We start from the raw sequence: 12,662 nt of genomic DNA, 5'->3' as shown, positions 1-12,662 counted from the left end.
GCCCCTCCTGCCACCCGCAATCCATCCACAGCCAATTACCAGCAATTTCCCTGTCCTACTATAGGTGGGGTGGGTGAGGCGGGGGAGAGGAGGAGGAGGGGAGAGGGGGAGAGGGGAGGAGAAACAGTTGTCAGCCTAAAGCAGACACACATGGTTCTGTTTACACATTTTGGGCCGGTTGTTTGGCTTTGCCATGGCAACGCAGGAGCTGACGCTGACGCTGTCGGGATGGATGGATGGATGTTTCAAAGAGGGAGACAGAGGGAAGCTGAGGAGGGGGGAGGGGAGGGAGGGAGGGGGTGAGGGTGGTGACAGTGGCCGGCCTTTGATGGTCTGCAGTGCAGGGCGGGGAGATGGCTCATTTATGCAAAATGTACAAACACAAACACACGTCTGTTTCCCTCCCTCCCCCCTCCTCCTTCCTCCTTCCTCCTTCCTCCACCTCAGTTCCCCTCAGCACCTCCAGCTTCTGTTTGGCTTCCCGAAATCCACTGCCTGCCTTTTCCGAAAGAAACTGGAGACGCGCTGCATGAGCGAGGAGGTGCCTGATTCACCAGAACTGGAATGTCGGCGGTTCCCACAGGAAACCTGGAGCGTCTCAAAGCCACGGCGCCCAGGACAGACCAGTACACACACACAGACACACACGAGTACACAACTGGTCAGCGAGACGGAACGAACATAGCAGGATGAAGAAACCTGCTGGACGCCGCCCAACAAGGAGCATTTTTGTCGAGGATGAGAATCACGCTGGCAGAGGGAACTAAAGGGAATTCTGTCTGTTCCCTTTAGTTTCTCATCTTCATCTTCTTCTTCTTACTGTGAGTCCATGAAATAGAGACGCAGCAGCTGAAACACACACTCACATGGGAATCTGCCCCTTTCTTTTGTTTTTTTTTCACTGCTTCATCAGAAAGCGCAGACTCACACCTGCCCTGATAGAGAAAAACGGACTTTCGCGTCTTTAAAATTGTCGTCACAACGATGATTTGTTCTGTGTCTTATTTAGTCAGATGTGGATCTTGTTTTCATGGGTGTGGGAGATTAAAAAAACTAAAAAAAACACATTGGATCCTTTTGCAGAAACAAAGAGCGTTTGTGCGTCCGTTGTTATCTTGTTCTGACTAAAAGTCTGAGCTCCTTCCTCCAAACATATTCCAAGTAAGAGATGACGATCCGCTGACGCCACCGCGCCACCACCCATGCCCCCCGACTGACTGTGACCGGGAATTAAACGGCGCTTCCCCAACTGTAACCTCCTCACCCTGACTCTCCCATCGACCCCCCCGACTTCGACTCGCCACCATCACCTCCTAATAACAACACCGTCCGCTGTGAGGGTTCTGCTGTCAGACATGGCAACCCCGTCGAGTCTTTCATCTCGGACGCACATGTTCCAACCTTAACCTATCACACACTTTGACGCACGGGTAGGAATGTGCGTTTCCTTAAACACACACACACACACACACATACGCCATTGACCTGGGGGGGGGGGTTATCTCCTCACCCTCTTTCCCTCTCTCTCTCTGCTTGCTGCTGGCACCACTACGTTAACACAAACACGGTATTTCTGTCATCGTCCCCAGAACGCAGCGTTCCTTTAATATCTCTCTTTCTTTCTTTCGGCGTTCAGGGAATGGCGCTGGGGGCCTGGAGGGATCTGGGACATGGGTGAGTTATGGGAAACCAGAGTGCAGTCTGTGGCCTCACAGCATGCGGCCTTCTCTCTCTCTCTCTCCTCCCGCTCTCCCCCCGCTCTCCTTCTCTATCTCTGTTTCTCTTTTGGCAGCGAATCATAGGAGGCTTCATGCAGATCGCATATTACGGCCTCAAATGATCTGGGAAAACACGCCGTTAATGCTATGTGCACATCTGAACCCTGTTCAACTCTGAAGCGGTGCACGCACTGTGTGTGAGTGTGTGTTTCTCTCTCTGGGATTGTGTGTAGTTGCAGTGTGTGTGTTTTACCTCCACATAGTCTCTGGCGTGGCCCCAGTCCCTCTTGGAGTCCAGGTTGCCCAGGCTGAAGATCTCCTGTTGGCCCAGGTGGATCTTTGCCACGGAGCGGGTGATCTTACGCGTCACGAAGTTCGAACCTAAAACACAAAAACACAAAAAGACAAGAAAATGATTCGTTGGCGTCGTCTGAATTAAATTAAGTGTTTATCACAGAGTTTTTTCAGCTGTGGTCCAACACACAAATGCAGAAACACGGAGAAACATCGAGGAGATAAGTGAAATCGAGGCCTCTCTGTTGAAAATGGGGAGTTTAGAGATCTCTACCAAACTGCTCCATCACACACACACATTCACACACACACTCGGCCTTCCAAAACCTCCACCACTGCTCCAAGTCCTCTTTCGCCAAAGCAAAAAAAAAAAAGCCACCCTGAGTAAAATCAATTCCTTTCCACCTCACATTACAGCCTGTGGATCCTTTTAGATTCTCCCTCTCTCTCATTTTCCCCTTTAATTCAATGTTTCGGTGTCAAATCTGGGCCGGACGCCAACGCAAATCTCAGAGCATCAGTCTGTCAACACCAAAAAAAAAAAAAAAAAGGAACAGGGAAGTTCCACACGAAAATGACAACCGAACAGGACCACCCTGACTGCGCTGGTGCGGTGTCCAGTCCAGGATCACCGCACCGACAGCAGCAGCAGCGGCGGCGGCGGCGGCGTGTGCATCTGCCAGCTCTTCATCCTGAGGAGACGCATATGGCGATTTTATCTGCGGGGGAAACAAATGAGCTCCTAATGACTGTTTCTGTGCCACTTAAGCGTCGGTTGGTTGGTTGGTTGGTTGGAGGAGTCTCTCTCTCTCTCCTCTCTCCTCTCTCCTCTCTGGGTGTTTTGGCGCTGGCGCTGAGGCCCGGTGTCGTGTTCTCCGTTCCTGCAGAGCGAGCGGTGGCAAAGATGCCGCGGCGACCACTCCAACCCAAACACGGCATTATACCGATGGAAATCAACACTAAATATTCGAGTGTCGTGACTAATAATGCCACCATCTTGGTTTTTTTAAACAGCCTATTAGAGCTTGAGAGGGTTTTTGTTTTTTTTTTACTCTGGCTGCAGGGCTTTGTGTTCAAAAGCCAAATGGCAAGATATGCGGGGATATGTGAAAAATATAATTTCAAAGGAAAGCTTGAAGCTCGCATCAAAGACTTTTGCTATTTTTAGCTGACACAACATCTCCACTGTGCATAAATCTCCCACAACCTTGCGTGAACCTCTTCAGGAACCTCTTAAGAGCTCCTACATGCTGCTTTTGAAACTCATCATGCTTGAGATGAATGTTGCCTTTTAGCTGCTGCTGCGGCCCATCCCGGGGACCGTATACCAGCCGCGGTTCTGTCTTGACACTGTATCACTGTTGCCCTGACATGGACCAGAGCCTCCATTTAGACACAGGAAAATCCCATGAACCCAATCATGCGAACGCACCAAATTTGTAGTAATTATTTCATAGAAAAGCGACAGCGCCGGGGCCGGCTGAGTGAAAACAGACCAGAGGAGGTTAGACACGCTTATTTGAGAAAATACAGCGTGTTGTGTGTGTTTGGTAGCGGTCGGTCACGTGGAGCCCCTTCGCGTCAACGCTGCTTTTGTCGCCATGTTGAGCTGCAGCTTTAAAAAATGAGGCTCTGTGCAGCTTTCAGACTTTTTTCCTCTGTGTGGATTGAAAACAAAACAAAAAAAAGTTCAATCCTCAGAGTCGGAGTCCGTTGTTCTCAGCTCTTTAAATCAAAATTATTGACACGTTTTATTAGGAAATAGCGTCTGCCTACAGAGCGGAGATAAACTATGGATGGAAACCCCCCTCTGAAGTCAGACCTGTCCTGTCTTTGCATGATCGCCTCATCTGGCCCCGGGGGCCCCTCGCTCTAACCTGGCAGGTCATCTGTTCTGACAGGCACCACCGCTCCTCCTCAACTGTAGTCAAATGTTAACCAGCAATTATTTATCTGCCACTGATGCATCCATGACTGTCGGCTTTGTTCTCGTGCACATCGGGGCTCTTATCTCCGCGCAGGTTTACCAACACCTCACAGCTGCACACACATGTACGCACCGGCACACTCATGCTACATATGGTGATGGGACAATTAAGCAATTAATCAATGGAGAGAAAGGTAATTGAAAATAATTTTAAAGGGGAATTCCACCCATTTTACACATGAGGATCATTTAGGTTGACGTGAGGAGTGCTACTCATCCAGAAACAGCTTTGTAAGGTCTTCTGTATGTAGCTCTGAGGGAAGCTCTCTATGGAGTTTCTATAGTTGGAATTGAGTCGTGGTGAACTGAAAAGATGAAATGTGAAGTTTGGGACCAGAAACTTCTGGATTTTAACACTTTTATTTATTTTTTAAAGATATATATTTGGGCTTTTAATGTTTTTATTTTGATAGGACAGTGTAAGAGATGGAAAATCAGGGGAGAAAGACATGGGGGTGACATGGAGCAAAGGGCCATGAGTTGGATTTGAACCCACGCCGCTGCAATTAGGACATACCACCTACATGGGCTGTTGGCAGCTGCTTTTATTTTGAAAGGTAAATGTTCTGTAAATTATTAGGAAAACACTTGATGACTGTTTTATTGAATAAAGAGAGAGAAGAGGGGGCACACTACTGACCTCAAGGAACGAAATCTTAATTATATTCTTACATCTAACAACTTTATTAGTTACTTTGTGTCATTTATTAAGTAAAGAAGTAAAAGAAAAAAAAACTATTTTAATTACGGTACTTTCTGATTCTTGTTTAGCCTAGTTTAGTCTTTTTGAAATGAAGGAAGTGACATTTTTCCCTTCTCCTCTAATTTTCTGTTTTACATCAATCTTTATTAAATATCTCGCAGTCGGGTACTTTTGCTGCCATAATGGCTCACTCTTTAAATTTAAAGGAACAATCTACACTATTAATCTAATGTTCTAGATTTAATTATCAGTCAGAAAAATAATCAATAGATGATCATTTGTTCATATATGGTGCATACAGTAAGGACCTGGTGAGGGGGAGTAGGCCTGAGCTGTAACCAGAGCTCAGATTGGTAACTACAGTAAATTAGACGGGCCGGGGTGTGATATGATCCAACATCCAAGGGAAACTCTAAGTTTGCAGGTTAAACGCAGGTTGTCAAAACTCTGCAGAGTCGACTTGGCTCTTAAAAAGGTGGCAGAGGGATACAGCGCCCCCCCAAATCAGTAATAAAGTCCATTATTTCCCCCCCGAGCACACCTGTAGTCTCCTTGTAAAGCTCACACCTCTGTTTGGAGTGGCTCTGCTCCCTGCCTCCTCTAATTGGTGCGGTGTGGACCAGAGCGTGGGCCTAATGGACCGGCCCGGCCTGGCTGTGGACAAAGCCTACACTGTTACTGGCCCGGGTGTTAATGTGTTTCCTTTACTGGCAGCGGCACCGCAGGACAACCAGGAGGAGGAGGAGGAGGGAGGCTGGGGGGAGGGAGGAGAGGAATCAGGGGGGCTAACAGGAGGTTTCGAACCCGAGCGGGCCAGCGGTGGACGTTTAACCTTGCCCGCAGCCCGGCGGAAAGTCTAATAAAACCATGGGCCGTGAAAACTGAGCAGGCAGCAAAACCCGTGCCAGAAACTGACACTCACTCTCTTTCTCTTTCTCTCTCTCATTCGCACTTAACCGTCCCTTTTTCTTTCTTTTTTTTTCCATCATTCCTTTTCCAGTATTTGGCCGGAGAAGAGGCAGGAAAGACGTAACACACACGGGCTTCGTTGGCACAGCTGGGCCGGAGTACGGGGAGCAAAAGGAGGAGGAGGAGGAGGAGGAGGAGGAGGGTGAGGAGACATGTGCAGAGATGCCTCCCATCCATCCAGAGCCAGGCCATGTGGGCCCAGACAGGACGGGGACAGGAGCTGTCGGCTGGGGGCTCTGGTCTGGGGGAGTCGGGGGGGGGACTGTGGCTTTTGAGGGGATTTTGGCCGGACTGGCCCGGGTTACTCAACGGGCTCTGTTGATAGAAGCACGCAGCTAAAGAAAGGTGACTTATGGAGTCTGTCTTCAAACCGTGTGACGGCCCAGCCCTTACACACTCAGACCTCAAGATGTCTGACTCAGGCTCATTTATATGACCGTCTGTGAGCGCATTTATGGGCATTTAACCGATTGAGAGTCAACCGCAGCGTGATTTATTTGCATCACTCTTCTGTGACATTTATTTTGAAGACATAATGTGTGGTCATGGCTCAGCTGAATGGCACATTAGCTCTGGAAAAAAAAAAAAAAAAAACTTGAAAAAGCTGAGTTAAAAAGCCCTGAATCATGTTGAACATTTATCAAGTCCGTCTTTAATGTTACGTTTACAAAAGAGTTGAACATCGACTTCCTTCCTGAGCCAAGTGTCGTCATCCGTTGCGTGTTTTTCATCACCGCGTCCAGAGGTTTCCGGGATGTTACTAAGTTTTGTCTTTACTTAATAAAAAAAAAAATTTAAAAAATGTGGAAAGACTCGGTCACTAACGAACCATATTCCCAAAACAGGACTGTTATTGCTTATTCTTCTTTAAAAAAAAGCTCAACAAAAAGATTCATTCCAAGTATTTTCCAAATGTCTGGCAGTTGAGTCACTTTTGTTGTGAGCCTGTCTGGACTGGCAACGCTCTGAAGGTGGTTAAAAGAAAAAGAAGAAATCGCCGAGACATAATTTGGATTGCCACGGCTGGCGGGGTTGTCATAGAAACCCTCAGGTTACCTTGGACGAAGAGTTTACACACCTGTTTTGGAAGCCTACCAGAACTGCAAATCCCATAATCCCACTCTGTCTTTTGAGCAATGGCCTTGAGGAGTGAAAGGCTTTGTGGCGGATTTGAAGTAAAAAAAAAAAAAAAATGCAACCCTTAATTTCCATCTGCACTCCCACACGTTTTAAGGATTTAGATTTTAGACGGCGGCGGTGGCGGCGCGGCCCTGTTTACATCAAAAATGGAAAACGTTCTCATCTCATGCCCTGTTTTTTTCTTCTTCTTCTTTTATCTGAGCTTGAGTTATGAACAAAATACCTGACCTACAAGGAGCAACGAGAGAGGAGGACATTTTTTTTGCAGGAGGAATCTTCCCCTGGTTGAGTCGGGGGGAGGGGATGGGGGGGGTGTTGGCCAAATTCCACCCAGGCCAAAGACCTGTCAGTGTTTCTGCCATCGCCGTTATTGCACAATTCACATTCTGATTGAGCTTTGACGAGGAGCGAAGAATATTTGCGTTATATCCAAGATGGGTCACGCGGCTCTGCTCCGCCAACGCGGCATCCATTCACACCTGACAGACAGCTGCATGTCCTCGCTGTGGGCCGACTGAACCAAGAAGACAGAAAGAAATGTGAATACGAGGAGGGAACGTTGGAGCTGAAGTGGGTTTTTTTCTTCTTCTTTTTTTTTTTTCTTTTCTTTTTTGCACAGACCGAGACTGAGAGAAGAGTTTTTTAAATTGGGTGTGATGCAACAAAATGGATACGCGGCATGTGCAGGGTGTGCAAAAGGTGTGGGGAAAGAAAAGGGAGGGAGTGGAGAAAGACAGAGAGAGACAGAGGGGAGTAGGTGATACATGTTTTTCTTGAACTTGAACGCTGACAGCAGCACCACCTCCACACGCTGCAGAACCCCAGAGCCAATCACACACACACAAAGCGTTTCGCTCCAGTACTCGAAAACAAAAAGACGTGACGGGATCCCCGCGCTTCGATTAAACCAAAATACCACTGAGCGACACCTTGGTGGGGGTTTTCTTCTCCACCTCGGCTCGGGGGGGTGAGGGAAGGTGCCCTCCACTTGAGGAACAATTAGCGCCACTCAAGAAGAGCTCTCCGTCAACAGGATTCTTGGTTACCATGACGATCCGGGACAACAAATAAGAGATGTGAGGGGGCGGGATAAGGATTGGGGATGAGCGAAGGTTAGAACGGTGCGTCACGTGAACACGTCTGAGGCGGAGGCCGGGTTAGGCACCTTTTGCGGCCACGAGACACAAGGTGCAGGGGTGGAGGGAGTCGAAAAAGAACCAGAAAACAAAAAAAAAGTCAGATTTCTGTCTTATAAGATATCTGCGCCCCGCTCAGCTGTGTGTCAACTGTAAGACCTGATTTCATATAGATCACAAAGATAAGGCCAAACCATTTATTAAGAAATGTTTTGTTCCATAGTCTCAAGAAGCATCCTTTTTATGTAGCCTATGATGTGCTTATGTTTGACTCCGCTGTTTCACTTAATGAGCAAATCCTCCCCTTGTCATCAGTGGTGGACAGTAACGGAGTAAATTTACTTGAGTACTGTACTTAAGTACATATCCAGAGGATTTGTACTTTACTTGAGTATTAGATTTCTTTGGTACTTATTACTCTTACTTGAATACATTTCCAAGACAAATATTTTTTACTTTTACTCGAGTTAATTTCTAGGAAGGCTGAAAAGTACTCGTTACTTTCAGGTCTGCTCTTTTTTTTTTTCTAAAATACTATTGGACACAAGCTGTGTTTGTCAAAGAAGGAAACCCTAACTCTAAGCAGCACATCAGTGCAGGTGGTTTCAAAGAGTTAATTCTCAGAAACAAGAGTTAAAAGGTCCTTAAATCAATTTAGAAAAAAAAAAAAGTTATTCATTGATGTGAAAAATAAGAAATTTACTCTTACTCTTACTTTTACTTAAAGTAAATTTAAAAGCATGTACTTTTGGACACTTAAGTACCTTTAAAAGCAAGTACTTTTTTACTCTTACTCGAGTAACATGTCGACTGAGCTACTTTTACTTGTTAAATTAGTACATTTTGTTAAATTAGTACATTTTGACCGGTAGTATTTTGTACTCTTACTCAAGTACTGGGGTCGAGTAGCCTACTCTGTCCATCTCTGCTTGTCATGTTATGTTTGTTATGTTGTATGTTTTGTGCCCAGTTGGCACGTGTGTATATTACTAAAAGAAAACTAATAAAAAGTAAATAAAATAAAAAAAAGATATCTGCGCCCCTCCCCCACCCCCCCACCCCCCTTGAGCCCGAGTCGTTCCCATCTGAAGATTTCCCTTTGAAATGAACCTCTCTCAAATAAATGGATAACATCTCCTCTTACAGATCTATCATGTGATCTGACCTTTTGGAGCCCAACCTCAACAAAAGCAGAAAGATGAAGCCGAGGCCGCATGTGTCTTAGTGTGTGTGTGTGTTAGTGTGTGTTAAGGGGCAGCATTGACTTTGGCAGTGCTATTCTAACTTCCCCAATGCTAACTGGTCTTCTCTCCTAACATAACAGTATATTATTCTATACTGCCAAGCGTGAACCACAGAGCTCTCAGGGTGGAGAGATGGATGGGACTTCCCCAAATAAACCGGGGGATTAGGCTTCAACTGGAGCTGGTCAGTTATAGTAGCAACGCTGGATACACACATACAAAACATATTACGGCGCTGATCTACCGCCTCGCCTTGGATCAACACACTGTTAATAACTTATAAATTAAACTCTGGGTTTTCGTCTTTTGTTGTCCAAATGAGATTTTTTCTTTCGAGGTGCCGTGTGTTTGTTGAACGTTGACGACCAAATAAACACGCCGTCTTGCCGGTTATTTGCACAGATTTCACTGCTGATCGCTCTCTCTCTCTTTCTCTTTCTCTCTCCCGCCAAGAATACTGTGCAGCGCTGCACTGTCTCATGTGTCACAGCAATATGGAGTCTATTTAGCACCCCTGCTAACGCTAATCCCCCTCTTCGGAGTCAGTGTGAGGGCTGTTTGTTATGGCTAACGACTAAGCTAACCGGAAAGCAGCTAGCCGCGGTGTGAACCAGCCGGCAGATGCAGAGCTTCTGTTTGCTTTGCTTCACGCTGGATTTCCAACCGGGTTATTTTTCCTCCACGAACTGTCCGATTCTGACCCCCTTCGCTGCAGAACAATGGGGATCGGAGGGGCTGTTTATTGGTCGAAACGGTCAGGTGTTTACGAGAACGGTAAGAGAAACCAGAAGCGCATTCCTGCTGAGATGAAGTCATCCCCAGGGCGCTGGAGGAGACAGAGCTCCTTGTTGAATGATCCCACAGAGGGACAGTGAGTCTGGGCCGGAGCCTTGACGCTCAAGCTCCTCTATTCCCTCTCCAGCCATTCCCCGCTGCCACCAGACCGTCCTATGTGACACACCACCAACACGCCACGCTGCGCCCGCGGAGATGATTGGTCACCACTGCCGGTCACTTCAGCAGCAGACGCCATGAGCCAGCGAGCGAGAAAGCAAGGGAGCAAGCGAGTCAAAGCGGGCTTGTTATTTAAGGGGAAAAGTTTCCTCATAAAAAAGCAAACATCTATTTGTTTCTCAAACACAGACACACACACATCCAGAGGCACCCTGGGAGAATGACATCACAGCTTTTCCTGTGTGTGTGGGAAAGAGGGAGGGAGGGAGAGGAGAGGAGAGGAGAGGAGAGGAGAGGAGAGGAGAGGAGAGGAGAGGGGGTGGCAGTTGTGGTGATGTCATGGCCACTGAAACTGACATCATCTGACTTCCTCCCTCATTAGTGACTAATAACCCGGGCGGAAGTGCACTGCGGACGGGACCGAGGAGGAAGAGGGCGGCTGCTCAGGTAATGAATGAGTCTTTATCTCTCCAGACCACGAGTGCGTTCGTTCACACACGTAGGGAAGGGACAGTGTCCAACAACACGCCACAGAGATGTTCAGGGTGTGGCCGAGAGCAGACGAGTGATGACAACTTCAATCTGCCTCTGGTGATGTGTGAAATATGTCTCTCCTGGTTTCTTTAGCGATGATGTCACTGTGTTGGTGCTTGAATTTGACTAAAATCGCTTGGTAATTACAAAGAGAGAGGGGGTTTATTGGTTTTTCCAGTGAGTAGTTTTTACTGAAACTCTGCTGGTGCAAGTTTTTATACGTACATATACTTATTATATTATAGCACTGTTTATCAAATTGTCTGCTCCTACTCTTGTATTCTGTGTTGTTCTCGCATATTTTTAGTAAGATCGGGGTAGTGCAATAGTTTGATTATTGCCTATTTGGCGCTGTCTATCCTTCTTGCTTTTCGCTGCTACTGTATGTCATCGTACGATTGGTGTTGTGTCGTTGTTATGTGCTTGTACTGTGATGTTGTCATGTGGTTGTTGTGTGTTACCATGTGTTGTTTTGTGATGTGGTCTTGTGCAGGTAGACTGTATCGCCAAACAGGACTTCTGTCCACAATGAATTTCCCTCTGGGACAATAAAGTATATCTCATCTTATCTTACAATATATCTGATTATATTTGTGATTCGGCTGATGCTTTTAACACATAGATCTATTATGTGTTATAATTTCACACTATCAATATAATGGTAAGTATGTTTGAGTCACAATTTCAATTTGATTCATCACTTTTAAGTGTAACTTTCAAATGAGTAAACTTTAGAAAATAATAATAATGTGACTTTTGTTGGGTTTTGTACCAAACAAGCAAGTTTCTTTATGTCTGGAGAATATGATTTGTTGGATGCGGCGTCTCTGAGTAGTTTTTACTGAAACTCTGCCGGTACAAGTTTTTATACAATATATCTGATTATATTAATTCACTAACTGAGATTCAGCTGATGCTTTTAACATATACATGTATAATGTGTTAATTATCATTATAACATCATGTAATTTTGCAGTTTGAGTCACAATTTCAATTTGATTCATCACTTTTAAATGTAACTTTCCAATAATGATGATTTGTTGGATGCGGTGTCTCTGTAGCACCACAAAACTTTATTTAATGGTCCCAGCTCATACAATTTGGATATTACACCAGGCCATATTGACATTTCAATTATATTCCATCAAGTTATTTTTTGCAGTAGTTCGAGAGAGAGAGACGAGAAAGTTGGAGGCGAAAGAGGATTTGCAGCAAAGGGCCTGGGCTGGATTTAAACCTGGGCGGCTACATAAAGGACTGAATATAAGTGGCCCTGTTTCTATTGTGTTTTGCACTGAAGAATGTTTGGAAGTTAGTGTGAATGAAGGTTAAAGTTAATCCATCTGTGTTTATTACCTTAAATAGTTACGCTTATGAAGTTTCCAGGAATAAAACGATGCAACAAAAAACTCACAATGATTCTTTTAAAATCCAGTTTTGTAACTTTCCACCACAGTCTATTGTGTTCCTCCTCTCAGTCTGAACAGTGCAGCTTACAACCTGACTCCAGCTCCAGAAAATGAATAACATTTAGTGTGCGTGCTGGCAGGTTAAGTATTCATCATTTTGTACTTTTTTATGATGTGATGGTAAAACGTGCTCCGTGGCTGGAGTTGGTCTCCGGCCGCCGGCCTCTAACAGCCCCACACTACATGTTAACAACACCAGGGGTGACACTGAGTATGTGAAAACATTTTAAAGCTCCGTGTTGCCTTCTCTGTGTACAGTAACACGTATCAGCGGTTATGTAATGCACACACTGTGATTTACTGTACAACCTTTACACTGCAGGAATGAAAAAATGTGCCATGGGGAGTGTTTTGCGGCACAAAGCACCTCCTCCCCTCCTTTTAAATCCCTCCTGTGGGTGACGGGAGTGCACGGCCAAAACGCCCTGACAGTGTGGCAGCGGCGGGGTCACGGCCGGGCCCCCGGGGGCCTGGGTAAACAACTGGCCAAATCCAGCCAACGCAAGCGCCACAC

At 46.0% G+C, this 12,662-nt stretch overlaps 1 protein-coding gene across 1 annotated transcript in view; it reads right to left on the bottom strand.

Moving 5' to 3' along the window:
* The window catches only part of gmds (GDP-mannose 4,6-dehydratase), a 183,445-nt gene that overhangs the window by 98,297 nt on the left and 72,486 nt on the right, over positions 1 to 12,662 (bottom strand). Inside the window, exon 7 of the mRNA XM_085775090.1 lies at positions 1,972 to 2,099. Coding sequence (XP_085631216.1) covers positions 1,972 to 2,099 — 128 coding nt within the window. The remainder of the gene's footprint in view (positions 1 to 1,971; positions 2,100 to 12,662) is intronic.

The sequence above is a fragment of the Trachurus japonicus genome, chromosome 4 (genome assembly GCF_045865225.1).
Source record: "Trachurus japonicus isolate A0001 chromosome 4, Traja_1.0".
NCBI lineage: Eukaryota > Metazoa > Chordata > Actinopteri > Carangiformes > Carangidae > Trachurus > Trachurus japonicus.
Note: the sequence above shows the minus strand (reverse complement) of the source record. Positions and strands in the feature narration are given on the sequence as shown.